The sequence below is a fragment of the Coloeus monedula genome (assembly GCF_965178545.1).
Source record: "Coloeus monedula genome assembly, chromosome: 1".
Lineage (NCBI taxonomy): Eukaryota > Metazoa > Chordata > Aves > Passeriformes > Corvidae > Coloeus > Coloeus monedula.
Window position 1 is genome coordinate 155,573,825 of NC_138781.1, and position 19,741 is coordinate 155,593,565.

Genomic DNA, 19,741 nt, shown 5'->3' on the forward strand with positions numbered 1-19,741 from the left:
TACAAGAGCAGGACACAAATGCCTCACTAAAAATAATCCTCTTTGTCTCATTTTTTAACATTTTCTTAAAGAACTGCTGCAGCGTTTCACTATCTTTGCCTAACCTAAAATTCCCTTGCTATTTGCAAAGGTCATTATTTGCTGTATCACCTGTGGTGAAAAACAGAATCCCATTCTTCTTGGCAGAGCCATGATTACAAACTCCACTCCCTTGTCAGTCATCTTTCCTTCAGCAAGACCAGCAGTTTCTTTAAATGTATGTTTTAACGTAAGTCCCATCTTATCACTCTTCCTGTTCCAGACTCTCCAACTTCTCTTCATGTTGAAGCCTAAAAACTTCCCTTGAGGCTTTAATTCTTCTGCTCACAGCCCTGTTTTTCAGGCTATGTTGCTGCCACAGGCTGTCCATCCATCCCTGGACATTTTTGCCATGGTATAATTCTGGTGACTGAATTCTTTCCCTTGAAAATTAAATATTCACCCAGTATCTCCTAGACTGGCATTTCCTTCTTGCCCATCTTCAGATTTCTGAAGTCTGTCATGAAACAGCCCCAGCCCAGTAGGAATCTCTTGAATAATTAAGTTCCCTCTCAACTATTATTATTATTATTATTAGTGTTGCATTACATAACTGCATTGAAATAATCTCAGAATTTAAATCAAACCAAATTCTTGCTCCCATTGTACACAGAGGGTTTTTTTTACAATAATCCTACTAATTATTAAAATTGATTGCACTCAGTGGCTGACAAATTTTATTCAAATTTTGTCATCACATTTGACCACCATCAAGTGTTGCCTTGTTTTTTAACCTTCACTATGATATGTGAAACTGCTCTGTGGTTTACAAGAGAAAACAAGCACCAAAGCAGAGTCTGGTCACAATTTATTCATCACATCATTCACACCTGCATTTTGGGTAAGATTCTGTTATACAAACACCAAACTCTGTAATGCACAACACACCACAACTGCTAAGAGATACAGAAAAAATGTCATCAAACTGTACCATAAACATGAGATATCCTGTCCCTGCTAAGATAAATCATCAGGAGAAAATGTTTGAAGCTCAGAAGCTGTTGAATGAACATGAATTGCTCCAATAAACTCCTCAATGAGAAATTTTGAAAATTTCTTCATGTAATTCTTTACCTACATGTTGCTGATGATACTGAAAATGTTTCCAATATGGTCTTTGAGTTATATTCAATAGAACAGAAACAATGAGTGAGATTTCAAGAGTCAAGGCAAGGCTCACCTTGTTGCTGGCAGGGTACTGATGCGAGTGAAGAAAACAGAGGGCTCCACCTCTACATGGAGGCCCAGGGCAAGGTTCCTGTAATATCCTTCAGCATGTCCTGGTCCACCAGAGTACTTGAAATTCAAAATGGCTTCCAGTGTCTAGAGAAATAAAAGTCAATACCTTGTTAGCTGTTTTTCACTACTGTGCATTTCACAAGTTCAATTAAATTTGGCCACAGAAGTGATTTGCAAATTTGCTTTCCTAACCCATCCGTTCTGTTATCTCAGGAAAAAAGGCAATCTAACAAATAACTGCAGCTTAGGCAAAGAGTTGCCTAATCCTTTTAAAAACTAGAGTGCAGCACAAAGTCAGCTGGACTTCTCTTTACATAATTCCTCCCCATACCACATTCAACACTGAAAAAAATCAAGATCTTATAATTGCTTAGAAGACTAGTGTTTATGAAATGCTGCACTCTTTCATTCTGTTGAAAAATATTCACCACTTCATGATCTGTAAAATCAAATGAAAAAGCTTCAAAGTTTGGGGGCAGATAAAGATCACATAAAACTAAAAGAATGGTCTCTCAACAAGTCACTGCAAACTTACTTCATCTCCATGAACTAACAGATTAAAACAACACCTAACTGCATGCACCTTGTCTTTGTTTTATAACAAATGGCTGGTTAGTAAATATTAAAAATGAGGGTGATTCTCTAGCATGACTCTTATGCACGTGTTGCTCTCAGCAGCCCTGAGCCTTTACTTCTCTGAGGAAATTTGGGCTTTGTGTCTTTCCCCTCGATGAACAGCATGGGAGAAGCTTCCCAGCACGGTTCCCATGTCACATCAGTGTTCAAGCTCAGAAAAACCCTTTGACTGATCCAAACAGATTATTCATGACCTCGTCTTTCATTATGTTCCTGAAATACAATTTGCTGGAAGCAAGGCGAGAACTTGGGAAGCGTCACTGGATTTTTTTTTCCTCAGTTTTTATTCTAGTCCTTGGGCAGCTGCTATGGCCACATCTCAGAGCCAGGCAGAGGTAGAGCCAGCCCTGCACCCAAACATGGACATCACATACTATGCTGAAGCCTAGATCTGGAAGCACAGACACTTCCTAAAAGGGTTCAGAAACAACACCAATTTCATCTTTGTTTGGTTTTTAGCTCATTTTTCATAAAAAAAGGCAAAAAAATGCCAACCCTCAAGTCAACAACTTATCCAGGAAAGCAAATCTATTTATCAGACACCATCAACCCTCAAACAGGTAAAAGCACTCTGCCTCTCAAGAAGATTTACAAAAAATTTATGAGACCTGTTAGGTTTTTTTCATAAGCTTTAAGGAACAATCTAAGGATTTTACAAAAAAAAGCCATTTCTGTTTGATACCATCCTAAGTCTAGCCGAAGGAAAAGAAACAGAGACAGAATCACTTTCTTCAAATAACCACAATCCAGTGATTTAAAGAATACCAAAATCAAGAGTTTAATGTTTTGCTGCATGTGTGCACTTAGCTGTTCCGCCTATTTCCAACTCGCTTTTAAGTGGGCTAATTTTAATTCTTAATTTAGTTTCATTAAAATTCATGAGAGTCATATTACAATACAAATAAAACCCTTCACTGGGCACTCTGGACATACCCATCTACTCTGTTTATGTCAATTCCTAATTTGTAGTTAATGAACTCAAGTTTATGTTATGTCAGGAGAGCTAATCAATATTAAAGACAAAAATAAAAAAGCACAAATCCATTCAAAACATACTTCATCCTAATTAACCAGCTGGACCATGTCATAAAAATCAGAGCCAGGCTCTGTAAGTGCAGGGATCTGACACTACTTACATTGCAATGTGAGAATGGACTTCAATTTCAATTAGGACATTGTGAAAACTCTATGCATGTTCTGTATCATTGCTGTAATGTTCACAGTGTCCTGCTGGGAAAAGCTCCGTGGTTCACTCCACACAGGACCGTGGCACAAAGCTGCTCTATCAGGCCCAGCCCCATGTCATTACAGGTAAACACATAACACATTTGAACTTGAAATGTCACACAGCATCACTGTTTCAGATTCAAAACCACTTTCCATCCTATACCAAGTGAAAAACCTAAAGAAAAAAGGCTAAAAGTACAACCATTATGTGCCACTGATGAGCAGGAGAGTTTTACTGCACCTTCATAATCTTTGTCCCTGTTGCAGTGGGGAATTTGCAAGAGAAATCCTGCTGATGATGCTGTGTCTCCCCAAACCCCACGGGAGAGAACAGGGAAGAGGAAACCCAACCATATTCCATTAATCCAGCAGCAGGACATCCCTTCCCACCCAAAATGTCAGATCTAACTAGGTACATTTAACACTGAGGAGACAAGAGATTCTGAGAACTGCAGCACACCCAAACCTCTGTTCTTTCTATGGCCATCATGATTTGCTGGAGTCTATGAATGTGCACATGCACACAAAGAAAAAACATCAGGCAGACTTTACATCAGGACTGTAGATGGTTGTGTAAGGGTGGAGCATGACTGAACAAAATTATTTTTCTTCAGGAGCCTTCAGGTGACTAGAGAAAGTTTTATTGCTTAGGATTTATGTAATATGAACAGAAAAAATATTTTTAAAAAACCCACAACAACAACAAATTCAATCTCCTTTAAAACCTCAAAAACTACTTCACCTGTAACATGAAAGATTGATTTTCTATCTCTATGATAGAAAAAAAGAAATCCTACACTTTTCATAAACTTACAAATTTAAAATAATTTACCACTCTCTCCCACAGCACCTGCAGAGAACGGCCCAAAAGCTACTTAAATAACGTTGTATCCTCACTCCCTGTCAAACCTACACAAATCACAGTCTGAGCTGCAGATTCTCTTCATCCTCACAAATCCCAATAGCATCTCTTAGATTGCTCCAAATTGCATCACTGCAGACTGAGAATGAGATGGTAGGATGTCCCTGTGAACATCGTTGTGCCTGCAGATGATCCATGAAAAAGAAAAGGAAGGAAGGATGGAGTACACCGGAGTCTCAGGGCAGGCAGGAAAAGAAGCCTGTTGGTAACTATTGAACACATCTGAAATTCAGAAACCTGTTGACTTGGGGGCATTCCTATTTTTAAGGCACAGCTCCATTCTGGAAACTCAGAGTAAATATTTACTGCAATGGCTTTGGCTCGATAAATGTTTTATGATTTCACTGGTCCTTCCTTCTATTGATGAAGGAAAGGAAACAAAAGTGTTTCTGCATCTAAGTTCCAAATGAGACATTCTTAACCAACAGCACCCACTACCAATGATACCTAACAGAAATATTCCATAGATAAACTATGAAAAATTCCTGGTTTGGTTTTTCACGCATTTTGTCCTCAAACTATTTTCGGCATAGATCTGGCACCAGTTTGTTCATGGAAATCAATTCCAGAGTCACTTTCCTAATAAAATTTAAAGTAAAGTTAGAAAGGAATTGCTGTTTGATGCCACTAATGAAAAGCAAACCACTGGGAACTAAAGTCCTCATTCACTGGCAACAGACAGCACCCATCTGCCAACACCTCAGAGGTGACTCTGAGCAGCAACACCTTTAGTACTGATTTTTAATTGCCAATTCAATTGCAATCCACAGCTCAGAGCAAGTATTTCTACTGAACTACTACCCAGAAGTAAAGAACAAAATCTAAAGAGAATTTCCATCTGATTCTACAGATTATTGCTGCTTATGAAGAAACTAGAACATTACTGACTGGGAACAGAAATCTCCAAAACAGGCAATGACAAAAGAAATACAGAAATGAATGGGGGAAAAGCTGTGTGAAGGGCATTTCTTGTGCTGGGAAGAGAAATATGGAGCTCAGTCCTTTCTCTCTGCTTTTTCTCAAGTGAGGGATGGTTGACTGAATACCAGACTCAAGAAAATTTGCTACCCAAAAAGTGCTCAAAGTTTTATGTGAAGAATAACATTATTATAACTCAGGAAGTTTTCTTAGACCAAGAGCAAGTTAAGGAACTATAAATCAAGGATAAAAGGGCCCACCTGCAGAGACGTAATCATTATATGCTCTATGTAAAGGAAAATAAAACTTCCATAGAAGAACACAAAGCATCACCTTAATTTAATATTAACAGCTCTCATAATCAGACCTTTTTTAAGAAAAAATCTTCAAGACATGAAAAGCATTTAAAAAGTAATTTTCTTTTAAACAAAAATAATTTAAAAGCAAGCTGTAAAAAAACTTTTAGAAACTGTTGAACAGCAAAACTAGAAATAATTAACAAAGAAACCACCGATAGTGATAATTATATACACAGTGCATGAATTAGTACTCAGGAAACTCAAATTGATAGTAATATATTGTAAATGAGCAAACAATCAATAAAATGTTCATTTAATTTCCTCATTTCTGATGAAAATTACTTTTATACATCTTAATTTTGGGTTTTGTAAAATTTACTGACTTGGAAACAGTTCAGATCAAAAGCTCCTGGCTTGAATTCCTACATTATCTATTTTGCTTAGTCAATTTCTTCCCTTATTCTTTGCTTCTTTATCTCTAAACAATTTTACTGGCAATAATTGACTTTATTCCTGTGTGTACCTTGCTACTGGAAGAACCAGAAGATTCTGGTTTTTTGATTTTTTTTTTTCTTGGAGTATCCCATCACCCCACATCCTGCTCTCTGTGTTTCAGAGAGCCAGGCAAGATTTTGGCCTCAATTTTTTTCCAAACTGAAAAATAATTTTTGAAATATTTATTATCGGTGTTTTCTGTAATTAAATTAACAAATCATAATTTGTGAGCAAGGCTCACTACATTGTGTTTTCAGGTGTTTTCTAAATTCCCTTAGTATAGTAAAAATGACACTCAGTAGATCTCAGCATTTCATACAAGATGAAATGTCAGTGCTACAGGCAGTTTGCTCCTGAGGAACTGCAGACGCTGACTGCAGTAAGGCTAAAGAAATACCAAACTGAACTACTGCAGCCTCCTCTTTAAATTCATAACACTTAAAAACTAAAACCTAAGGGAAAAAATCAGGATGAAGACCAGACTCAAAAATACACAAATTCTCAATAGAATCTATCCATTTTAGCTTCCAAATGGCTTACAGAAGACAATTCTCATTAATGAGTATAATTTCTCATGTGATTACGGCTCAAAATTTGAAAAAGAATTTATTCTAAGTGGGTAAGCTTCAAATACACCTTCCTTTGGAAAAACAAACAATTATAGATTACTTGGCCAACTGTAAACTTGATTTATTCCCAAATCCTATCCTGCTCCTGATCTGTTTCTTACCCAAATTTTCATTAACAGTACTACACACATTCCTGAGTGTTTAGCCATTCTTGCTGACTTCAGCCCCTTTTCTCACCTGTTGTCTTTTGTTTTCTGGTTTGTTTGGGTGTGGGAATTTTTTCTTTAAACTTAATATAAACCCCAGTTTTGTTAAATTTTCTCTGCCTCCCTCCCTCATTCCTCTCCTTCTCTGACCATTCTACTCCCATACTCAGTTCTAACCAGCAATCAGTAAAATCCTCATCAGTAAAAAAAAGAGAAATTTAAATGTGCTACTTCATCAGTTTCATCTCGCAAAAGGCACCAGAGGATCTGTCTCAACAAAATAAATTTCTCCATTTCTTCTGCAGTGTGGAATGCTTAAAATCTTTAAAGCGCTTTATGTAAATAAATAATGGATCAGGAATTTCACCTGCCTGGCTGTAACTAATTAAATTATCTGGCAGTTACAAGGAGAAAGTGAATTTCTGCAATTAACCACACTCTTTTCAAGGGCAGCAGGTGACTCTGGCAATGCCCAAGCTCCTGACAACAGCAGAGATGGCCCCAAAAACATGCAGTACTGGATCAATCCCAAAAAGGTCCAGTCTTGCAAGCTGCAAGATTTTAATCCAAGCATGTGGGATATGCTGGTCCAGCAACTGTTTCAGACACAAATACAGGGCATGGGACACAGTTAAATCTTTTTTTTAAGGAAAAGGCCAAAAGGTGAGCATTGGGAAGGAAATGGAGATGCCTGGATAGCTGAAACCAAGGAAGGTGAGACTCAAATACATCAAGCTTCCACTTTGTAGCAACCTGTGAACACAAAGACTGTGTCTGTGTTTAGCATTGATCTCAAAGTCCAGTCCTGACATTTGGAAACGCACACAGCTCTGCCTGAGTGTTCACCTGGCTATCAAAATTAATATAGGTTAGCACTTTCTTGAGCTTTCATTTGTAATAGTCTAACAAAAAAATACTTGTCATTTTTGCTTCTTCCTCTCATCATTGAGTCTACAGCCCACAGTTCCACAAGGTAACATGACAAAGGATAAAGCTTGTACAAAAAAAGAGGCTTAAATGATAAATTTGTGTAAAAAGAATGAGGCTTAACAGCAGTGTTGGGAGAAGCAACTGGTGCTTCTATGTCCATGGGCTGAACATCCTCCTGCCCATTTGTTCTCAGAAGGATAAAAGGAAAAAAACCACTCCCACACTGCTGAAGAAGAAAAGCAGAGACACTTCTGGCTAACTTCAAATTCTCTAATTCTCCTTGGGAGGACAAAAATCCCCAATCTAATAGGAAAAACATCCTCCAGTTAAATGACAGTAGCATCAAGTCTTTACTACTCCCTAAGGAAAGAACAGCACTACTGGAATCTGTGGTTTTGAGATACACACAGCTCCTTAGCACCAAGTCTCTGGACCAGTCTCCTGCTGCTAAACTCAGTCCCAAAGGACTTGGATATTTATATCCTCAAAGCTTCTTCCATGCAGGAATTCACATCACTCCTTCACACTCAGACCTTCCTTTACTAGAAATGCTGGTATTGAAAGGACATTTGGGAGGAGAAGTGGAGTTTATCAGTTGTGATGAGGAGAGAATCAAGCCTTTACACCAGGGTTAATTCAAGGTGAGTATTATTTCAAAACTGAAAATAAATTGGCTCTCTCTAATGTCTTTAGTGTCTGGCACAATCTTAGGCTGCCCAAGAAAGGTCCGTGTTAAGAAATGAAGATTAGAATTTGACTACGTCAACAAATATATATTAAGTTTTCTGCCTGTAGAAAACACTACCTCATTATTATTTAAAAGAAGAAATTATATAATAAATTGAATTTTTACATGAAAATAATTGATGGAATAAGTGCACAGTGATATCATAGAATCACAGATTCACTAAGGTTGGAAAAGGTTTCCAAGATCATCAAGTCCAACTATGGACTTGAGACTGGCAGGAAGGGATCTATTTGCTTTGCAGAAAGAGATTTATTCGTTGCACGCTCACTGGACAATATCAGTGTCTTCACTCATGGCTAACCTGTCTGATTTCCTGATACACAAAATGTCCTTTAGGGTTTCACATTTTCATAAATGATATGACTGTCCTCTTTTATTTTTTCTGATAAAACATAAATTCTGTGGTTTTAAAGAGAAATTCAACACCCAAGTAAAGGCAGAAAGCACCTACACATTTCTCTGCATGCCAGTCCTGAAGCAAATCTGAATCTACTGGAATGCTTCATTGATCAAGATAGAATTCCTAATTTTCCCCAAGCAAGAAAAGGAGACTCTCCCTGCAGATATTGTCCCTTATAGCACCAAATAGCGCAGTAATTGATAGCAGGAGCCCTGATACATGCATTTTAAAAAGGATATGCATATGTAATGATCTTGTAGTGCATATGTAATCATCCTCCAGGACCCAACTGCAGCACGCACTCTCCATGCTAATTTGTCTCCTCTGTATTCCATTAAAAATACACATGGCAACTACAAAAGCCAGGATAAAATTCTTAACAAGTGGTTAAGCAATGAAATAAATTGTGCCTCTGCAGCAGGTCAGACCTTTGTATGTACAAATACAAACAAAGCCCACATTGTCACTGCTGTTAAGTTTCTCTATCTGTCTAACACACAATTAAATGTAATTTTTAGCACCTGTGTTAACCAGGTGAATTTACACACCCAGTTTAGTGAACAAGGTGCCTGATGTGTTGAGCTCTGGTGCAGTGTTATTCAGGTGCCCCCAGTACACATGGGCTTCCAGCAGCAATTCCTGCACCACACCACCTCATCCATCCACATTTCTGTCTAGTTAAACTCCTGAACAATGAAAGTGCTGCATCTCTTTGTAAAAATAGCACAATGGCAATGACAAGTAGCTGAAGCTACTAAATATACTAAATATAGCTCCTGCAGGCATATGCTGGGAATTAAATAGTACATTTTACCCCTCCCCAATCCTATATCAGTAAGCTTCAACAAGGAATCTCTAGTGAATACACACAGGAGCTCAATAAATCCCCCTTAAGCTTACAAGGCATATTCTGAATCGGTGCAGGCTAAAAATAGCCGTGTTTATAATGAGAATGGAGATGCGAGCAGAATAATATTAAGTTTAAAGGCAGGCATGGTGTAGTCATTCTGCATTAACAAATAGGGTGAATCAAAGGTCACTCTGACAAACAGATACACAGGCTGACAGATAAAATATAATATCCAGCAATCTTGTACTGAAGAGCATTCATTTCTCATTAAACTCTGCACTTCCTAATTGCCTATTGCAGCCACACATTCACAAGTGATTTTGTGTGCATTTTTTAGCTGGAATACCAGTTGTTACTTCCTAAAGACAGAAGACAGGAATACACAGAATAATTCCCCTGGACAATATTCCCTCCTAGAGTTTAAATCCCCTCTGGAAATATTCAGGAAATACAATACATAATTCTTTTTATTGTATTAATCACAGAATTCTGCCTTCTTTGATTAAAGACAAATTGCATCCAGGTTTCCTGGGTCCCACTATTGCAGCTGCATGGCCAAGGGGCTGATGCACATTCTCAGCTGCCTCAGAGGTTTTACCTCCCTCAGCCTGGGTTCCAGCACTGCTGACCACAGTTGTCATAGCACATCGTTCTTGGCTGAGATACAGATGAGAGATTAAAAACAATCTAAACACAAGTAACTTTTATGTGGAACATTCCCATGGAGAATTTTCCGTCTGCTGACACTATACTGCAGAATCTGTTAGAAAAACCTGTGCTAGGGACCAAGGCAGCCCTGCACACTGTTCTTGGAGGACTGGAAGGAACGGAAGGGCAAGGCGGAACACGTGTTCCGTGGTAACTTCTCTGATTCTGAAATCACAGAATCATAGAATGGCATCAGTTGGAAGGGACCTTAAAGACCATCTCATCCCAACCCCCCCGACATGGGCAAGGACAGTTTCCACTAGACATGGGGGCTCAGAGCCCCATCCAGTTTGGCCTAGAACAATTCCAGGGATGGGGCAACCACAGCTTCTCTGGGCAGCCTGTGCCAGGCCCTCACCATCCTCACAGTAAAGAATGTTTTTGCTTATATCCAAACTAAGCCTACTCTCTTTCAGTTTGAAGCCATTCCTCCAGGCCCTTGCAGTCTTTCTCCATCTTTCCTGTTGGCTCCCTGCAGATACTGGAAGGCTGCAATTAGCTCACCCTGAAGCCGCCTCTTTTCCAGGCTGAACAATCCCAATTCTCTCAGTCTTTCCTCACAGCAGAGCTGCTCCATCCCTCCAATCCTCTCAGTGGCCTCCTCTGCACTCACTCCAATAGTTCCATGTCCTTCCTGTGCTGGGACCCCAGAGCTGGACACAGCACTGCAGGTGGGGTCTGACCAGAGCAGAGGGGCAGAATCCCCTCCCTTGACCAGCTGGCCACACTGCTTTGGATAAATCCTGCCCTGACTCTGAAGAAGGAAGGCACAAAAAGAGAATAAATGCAGGGACAGAGGTTGATTAACAAATCACAGACATATACACACACCCTTCCAAGGGGAAATTTCTCTGTGTGTAGATCACCTGGTTCTCCCAGCAATGTCTAAGAACATGCTGGGTGCTGTAAAGCAGCATCATTGAATGTATTTCCTCACTGAAACCTGTTCATTTCACCCTATAGGCAGAGTCCCCAAGAGTGAAGGCACAAATGCTGGCAGATCCCTTCTCACTAAAGGCATACCCCATGAGAGGTGGGTAAAACCAACATGTGGGCATAACAAAGACCATGTCTCCAGCTTAAAAACCCCACACACCATGAAGCCATAAATGAAATAACATATAAAAACACTACAATCCAGAAAGAACTCAGGAAAAACCAGAAACAAGTGCTGAAGAAGTGGCTCCCCAATTGGGAATGATACCTCTGATCATTCACAATGTCACCTCTCATTTGGAGAGAGCAAGCACAGGGCTTTCTCTAATGGTTACATACCACATCTGGCTGCTCCAGACTCAGCAAACAAGTACAACTTTTCAGAATTTATCTGAGTTTACCAAGTGAGAATTTTACAAAGCTCTGCAACACTGTTAAGGTCTGCAACTGTGAGGGTGAGTCTTCCTCCAACCTTCCCACCAAAGCAACACCACCAAGTCTGAATAAGTTCATTTGCAACAACCTCAAGTCCCTGGGTAACACCACAAAGTTATTAAATTTTGGTTTTTTATGCCAAACATTTCTGCACAGTTTCACTCTTCCTCAGCACAGTCCATCCCTTCTCTGTTCCTTCTATTTCCACCACGTCCTTTGTGAGAAAAGAGGGTAAGATTGCACACAAAGAGATGTAAGGACTCTTTGAAGAAAAACTTTTGGTTTTGTTCTCTATTCCTTTACTTTCTAATATTCTATTCCTAATACTCTCCTTTGTAGAATGTCTCGTGCTTCCAAGATCTCTACCCTGCACTGCAGTGGTTAATTCAGAGTCCATCACTGTGCATTAGGAATTAAGACTCCCATTTTCTTCATGTGCATTACTTTACTATGCACGTGGATCAATGCTGATCTTCACCTCAAACTTACCAATCCACCTCTATTGCAGGATAAGCCTGTAATCCCTAAGAGCTGATTTTCACGTGTGCTGTCCTTGATGATCTTTGGCACATCCCTAATCATTCTAATGCCCAGATCCTTTATGAGCATGCACAGACACAACACAATCCCAAGGAATTAGGCAGGAGACCACCCTCAGTGTGTAAATGGGCCATTTATCCTACCTTGAACCAGCTCAACTCATGATGGGACCTCACTTTTATCTCGCAGCACACTTGGCTCTCTCAAAGAGCTTTTTGTCAGAATCTCTGGAAGTGTTTTAGGAATCAAGTGAGCAGTACCAATGATTTTCTCTTTGTTCAGGAGCTCTGAACATGCTTCAAAGAACTCTGACAGATTTGCTTACTGTGATGCTGCCCTTCATTAAAAAAACCTTTTACAACAGTATCCCAACATCTCGTACCTTATAATTAACTCTGCAGTTTCATTTCTGGTTTTACCATATTTACCAACAATGTGTAAAGTAACTGTTAATTACTCTGCTTCCACAATGGCAACATAAAACTTGACTTGTCAAAGTTACAAACTTTTGAACCACCAGAGAATATGAAGATAATATTCCACACTGTGAAGGAAGAATCACATGTATCCCCCTATGAGCATAAGGTCATACACAGGTCCAGGGCCATCACCGTTACCCAAGTAAGAATAACCCAGAGTTTCTATTTTACAACACGGGGTTCCATCCCACACAGATGGTTTCATGAAGATCTCAAATCCATTCACTGTTCAAAACACTCTGCTGAAGAACCCAGCTCCCTTCACTATGTGTATAATTTTTATTCATAATATTATTATACTACACTCTGAAGAAAAATTATACTCACACCCTAAAAAGATAAAAATCCTCCTCTGCAAAAACAGAAGTACCTTAAAAAGAAACAATGCATCCAGCAAATCAGGAAAAAAAATCAATTACATAAAAGATCCTTGGAACTGATCAGATTTTTACATAAGAGCTCTTTGGAATTCTTGGGTTAAACAATCCTCATTTTTTCAGGAATTCCTCTGATTAGAAGGGAAAAGCCCAACTAGTAAATTTCCAAAAGTATAAGCAAATGAAGAAAGGGGCTTTAAAAGAGGAATGCTTGAACTTAATCTATATATCTGTTTATTCAGCACAGACATTAACACATAAATATGAGAGACTGAGCACTTCAGATTTTTCAGCTGCTACTTGGGTTGGAAACAGAGGCTTCAGTAGCACCATCACTTTTAAAATCAGTAAAGTTACTGAGCTAAATTTATCACTGATTTAATGAGTTGGAATGAATATTGCAGATTTCTACTCCTTAATACAATGAACAAAACTAACAGAATTAGAAAAGAGTGAAATCAGTTTTCAAAAACTAAGACTTCAGAAATTAAATCTGTCCTGTAGTCTGGCTAGAAATCAGTTCTTTGAGTTGCAGAACAGCAACACTTTCCATTCTGATGTATCTTCTGTCTTTCCCTGGGCAGGCTCTTTTAAAGTCAATATACCAAGCAACCAAACCTTCACTCACACTATTAAAACAGTCAGTGCTCCTATAAACTCTCTGTGTGTAATTCCCTCAAATGTTTCCCCTCAGTGCAGGGAATTTGGACTTAGCTCTTCAGTAAACATAAGAAAAATAACTGCAGCTATGAATCAGACATAGAGATGACACTAAAATTAATTTCCACTCTTCACTGACCCCATTTTGGCACAATTCAGCAAGGTGGACGGACATGGCCCATGCTGGCCGGCTCCAGTCCCACCTGCCCTGAGGATTCCTGAAGGCTGAGAATACACTTTAAATTCCGTGATGTTACCAAAAAAACAGACAAATTTTCCAGAGGCAAAGGTCACAAAGCAAATGAGAGGTGTAACAAAATGCTCTCTCAGAAACAGAGATTTATAAAGGACTCGTCAGTGACCAGTCTGCAGCAGGTGTTTGGTGCTTCTTTCTGAGCATGAGCTCAGACAATACTTGAACCATCCCCGTTTTCCAGCTGCCACTACTGACACATCTGTATTCTTCACATACATCAATAATGCTCTAAAAATAACAGATCATTCTACAAAAATAACATTTTAAAAAGGCTTAATTTATGTTGTTACTTTTGAATTCTCTCTCTCCAAGAAATAGGACGGAAGGACAGACGAAGGAAGGCAGGAAGGCAGGAAGGAAGGCAGGAAGATAGGAAGGCAGGAAGGAAGGAAGGCAGGAAGGCAGGAAGGCAGGAAGGAAGGAAGGTAGGTAGGTCCTGGTACCTGATGTTGAAACCACTATTTTGATGTTATTAAGGGTGTGTTAACTTGATTCCCAACCTAAGTGGTTAGCACACACTTAAAACGATTACAAATGCTTATTTAAAAAACACACTGAGTCATCTCTGAGCACTTCATAAATATGCAGCAGGAAACTCCCAAACAGTGACTCATAACTTCAGAGGTTTAAAACATAATCATGAATTTTCTAACTCATACTCGATTAAATCCTAAGCAAAAACTGTCCTTGCTCTGTGAATTCCACTTGACCACCCATTAACCTCTGCAGAAAAAAGCACAATGGGAAAATACAACCAAAATATTAAAACTGGGAAGAGTGCTGATTCTTAACAACTTATATGGAAACAGTATTTTATATAAACATACACTGAACATTCTTTACCTTACAACTGATGCCATGTGTGGCTTTTGTCTTTATCTTATTTTGAATGAAAGACTGAGGAAAACAAACAAACAAATGAACAAACTTTGACAACTTTTTTTCATCTAGAAAGAAGAAAAACAACTGCAACAAGCTCCAAGTTTCTTCTCCATAAAATTCTATTTGTGTACAACTAATTAAAGCTGCAACTCAACAATCCTGATTTAGTCTTGATTAGACAATGCACTGAGATGCTCTAGCTATCTATTCCTAACAGAATTACGATGCTAAGAATACGTATTTAATGGGTTACTCTGCTAAACACCACCATAAAACTTCTATTTAATCTTGCAATGGATTTTTTTTTAATTTTAACATAACTAAAAATGTTATTACGGCAAACATTGTGATTTCTGTAAAATTACCAAGAACAGCTTATAAATTTTTTTTCCTAAATCTTAGCAAAACATTGGCTTTCTTTGTTAGAAATCATTTCACCAAAAGGCAATTTAGTGTGTCCTCACTGTAAAAACCACAGAAGTGTTAATGCTTCCCATTTGCTGCAGCAATACGAGTTAAAAGACAGGAATACTTTTTGGTATGACCGCAGGCAATTACACAATAGCCAACAGTCAAAAGAAACAGTCTCCTATTCTTGAAGTACGGAATACTAGATTTTCAGACAAAAAACAGAGTAGGGAAAAAGACAATTACAAGAATTATGATAGATTGGCAATTTTATTTTCTAATTCAAATGTATTTAACCAGAATGATGGGTCTTTGCTTCATTTAAAACCAAATCAATTTTTTTTTTTTGTCTTTAGTTTGTTTGGGAGATTTTTGGTGGCTTGGGATTTTTTGGGTGGGTGGGTTTTGTTGTTGTTGCTATTGATTTTTGTTTGGTTGGGTTTTTTTGTTTTGTTGGGTATTTTTGACAAGAGTAATTACATTAAAATTAGATATTCTTAGAAATTATAATTAGATTTGTTTCTAAAGTGTCAAAATGTGTAATTTCAGCCATCCAGAATTCCTCCTATGCCCCTTTTTTTAAGCTCCATGATTAAAACATGGTCAGGAATTGTATCATTTAAAAGTCAGGGATTGTTTGGCAATAAATTTGTATGACACCCTCTTTAATAGAAGAAAAACAGTAACCAAAAGTTGCTTTTAAAAGTCAAGCAACAGCGAAGCATCAATACTTGACTCTGTATTCCTGCATCTACATGACAAGTGTCACACCCTGCTTTAAAAAAATAATAACATTATAAAGAATCAAGTTGTTCTTGTCCACCTCTAACATTTTAATTTTATCACACCAAATGGGAAACAATCTGTTTGGCAACTTATGATCTATTTTTACCAGGTAGCAGGAGCGTAACTTTTTCCTGTTGAAATCAAGACACACAAGAAATCAGTTTAAGTATATTAACATCACAGCTTTAATATGGGAAAAGTGTAAATTACTCCTAAGGTCTCTGCTTGAGGGTTTATTGGTAATTGTTTGCCTTAGGCTACCTACCCGCATTCAACCCATGCCAGAGAGAAAAAGAAGCTAAATGGTTTTATAAAAAGGCAATTAACTTTTCCAAAGCAGACAAGAAACCCTAACGAGTTCTGAAAAATGAAATTTATTAGACTTACATGTAATATTACAATTATTTGATAATACACTTGTGCCAAGGTAACTGCATTAAGCACAAAACATTAAAAAGAAAACAACCAAGTTTAAAATACCACAGGATAATATGAACCACAACATTATAATGGGACCTGAAGTGAGCCCAAATTTTGAAACAGAATCATCTGGACTTCTGTCTCCTACAATCCTCTCTTTCCATCCACTAGAAGTTACAATTTTTTGAGAACTGGTACCATTTAAAAATGAATAAGTAGAAAATAGAACAGATTTTTTTAAAGCTTTGTAAGTAAGTTTCCTCTGCCCCCTATATTCTTACACTTTTTTTATCAGTTCACCTGGGTGATAATCCGCCACTGGACTTTATGGGGACATTTTCAGGACTTGGTTTGTCTGGAGATGTTTTTGTGTTCAGTCTCCTCCTCACTCTTATTATTGTCTTTGTTCACATTCTGGAGTGGTCTAGAAGAATAAAACTTGATCATTTCAGGGTGAATTATGAGGGTTGCATCAGGAGCACCATCAGCCAGTCAGGGATGATCCTTCCCCTCTGCTCAGACCTGCTGAGACCCCTCAGGAGAGCTGTGGCCTGTGCTGGGCTCCCAGTACAGGAGAGACATGGACACACTGGAGCCAGTCCTGTCCAGGGTCACCATGGTGGCGGAGGAATTTGAGAAGTTGTCACATGAGGAGAGACTGAGAGAGACTAGAATGTTCTGCCTGGGTAAGAGAAGGCTCAGGGAGATCATACCCATGCAAGTAAACACCCAGTATGATGGGCTAAAGAAGATGGAGCCAACTGGGTTCCAGTGGAAAGATGAGGGGCAATGAAATACAGAAAATTCCCTTTAATCACAAGGAAGGGCTTTATTATTGTCAGCATAGACAAATGCTAGAACAGGTTGCCCAAAGAGCTTATAAAGTGTCCATTCTTGGAGGTACCCAAAATCTGAGTGGACATGGCCATGAGAAACCTGGTTTAGCTGACCATGCTTTGATCAGGTGTACTGGACCAGACCACCTTCAGAGATCCCTTCCAAAAGAAATGATACTGTGATTCTAACTTGGAAGGTGCACTCCATCCACTATCCAGCATTCAAGTCCATAATGTCAGATTAGAGACAGTCTGAAATAAAATCCCTCATCCCTCTTCAAAAGCATTGGCAGCACAGACATCCTTTCCTCAGCACTCCCTGCTTCACTTTAAAAATCTGCAGGTTTTTGCCACATTTCCTACTAATGTAAACCCATTTTGTCACCAGAGAGAAGTAATGATCCAATTCGTGCTGCTCCCATGAGTGTCCCTGGCTGCTGAGGTCCAACGTCCTGATGGCAGAGCTTCCATCCTTTCAGCCATTCCTTTTTTCCCCTTTCTCAGTCCTCACTTGCAAAACTTCCCCTTGTGAGCCTTCTGATCTACTTCCACAAAGGGAAAATTTTCCCTCTCCAGAAGGTTCAGAACAGGCAGCAGCCAAGACACAGCAGGCAGGGAGGGATCTTCTTGCCACCTTCTCTGCCACCCAGGGAAGCCCTTGGAAAGAACACAGCCCACAGCTCCTCTTACCTGAACACCTCTGAGTTGGGCTGTGTGACACAGGTGAATGACTGAGCATTTTTAAGGATTATGATCAACCTCACCACTTTCAAAAGTACTGTGGACAACAGTCTGCACCATTCCAAGTATATCCCCAATTTATAAAAATAAATTGTTCATGCTCTCAGGCACTGAAATGCATCTTTTGTGCTCGATTGATGGAATCCACATCCATCACTACCTTGTGCTTCTCTCCAGCTTTTCTGTGTGCTTGATGAAGCACATGTTCAAGCAGAACTCCCAAGCTTTTCTCAGCAAGGTTCAGCCACCTGCTTCACTGACCTCTGATGTGTTAAGGGAAATATACAACTTTTTTAATGTTTATTTCTTTATTTTGCTCTAGTTTAATTCTTTCCAACTAAATGACATAAAGAAATCCAAGGGTAGGACAAGCAAGTGTTCATGTAAGGTTATATAAAGCATGGTACAGCTAGACAGCATTTCGGCCTGTTTCTCATTTAATATTTCAAATCCTATAGATAGAAAAATGAGAAGGAAAAATGAGAAGACAACTCTTAGAAATTTAAATAAAAATGGGGTTGCTTTTGACATACATAAATTCCACATTTTCCATTTACAGGATTGCCAGTTGTCTTGAATTTTGTCACAGGAGACTCCCAGTTTTGATAGACCTGTCATGTGACCTGTCAAACAAACTTGCAAGATATTGTAAAATGTGTAGAAGGAAGCATCTTTCTATTGTGGTGTGGGGATGACAGCTTTATGAATGATGTCAAGGAAAAATGTTGTTCTACAGAGCAAATATCTGGCAAGTTATTATACACTACTCACCCACTGCCCACATTACTCAGATGTTTCAGGCCTTGCTCTCCCTTTCTCCTGCTTCAAATTCAAATATTTCATTTTTTCATGGGCTATTTTAAAAAGATAAAGAACGGCCACCACAATGAACAACTTAAGTTTGGTGATTGGAGAGAGAATAATTAGGGGGGTTAGCCATTTTCTGTATAATGGAGATTGTAATAGAAACTTAAATCACAAATGTCCTCTAAGTGGCTGCATGTTTTCACTCATTCCCTTAAGGTAATAACACCATGTTATCTGTACTCTCATATTTTGAAGTGCTTCTTCAAAACATCTGATGCAATAATCAATGCATGAACATACAAATATAAATCCAAAATAAATCCTGGCTCACACTAAGACTTCTAACACAAACCCATGCCCTAAAAAGTTACAATAGATGCTTTTTTACTCCAGATTCTTTGCAGCTCACAGCTATCTCTTAGTACTTGCTAGGATGCATCTTCTTCAAAAATATTTAAGGCAGCATGTTTTAAATGCTCATCTGCTGTTCTCTCAGTTAAAAACTACTATACAACATGTCTGAAGTTTTCCATAGCTGGACACCTGCTCACCTGCATTTACTGAGATTCACCACTATAAACCTAAAAGCAAAGAGTCTTTATCCTAAGATAAAATTAACCAATGGTACAGTCTGCAGAGAAAAGTTCTGAGTTTATACTTCTAAGAAATGGCCACATACAACAGCCAAAACAGGATATCTAAAGAACAGTGCAAGAACACAAAATACCTCTCAACCCACTCTCACAGTCACAAATAGCATGAGATTCCTTGAAAATTATAAGAGAAATGGGTGTGAATGTCTTTCTCTGCACAAAACAAAGCTGAATTCTATGTAGACAGTAACCCTCACTGATCCTCTCTTCTCTGATCCTGTTCAAGGTTTCTCTGAATCCAGAAAAATTTTCACCATCTCTCTCCTTCAAGTGTTTCTTCACATCTTCAAAGAACTCCAG

General features: G+C 38.7%; 1 protein-coding gene across 4 annotated transcripts in view; it reads right to left on the reverse strand.

Moving 5' to 3' along the window:
• The window catches only part of TRAPPC9 (trafficking protein particle complex subunit 9), a 475,415-nt gene that overhangs the window by 304,557 nt on the left and 151,117 nt on the right, over positions 1-19,741 (reverse strand). For all 4 annotated transcript variants that reach the window (XM_082277955.1, XM_082277956.1, XM_082277957.1 and 1 more), the window contains one exon: positions 1,259-1,401. In XM_082277955.1, the coding sequence (XP_082134081.1) occupies positions 1,259-1,401 (143 nt within the window). The remainder of the gene's footprint in view (positions 1-1,258; positions 1,402-19,741) is intronic.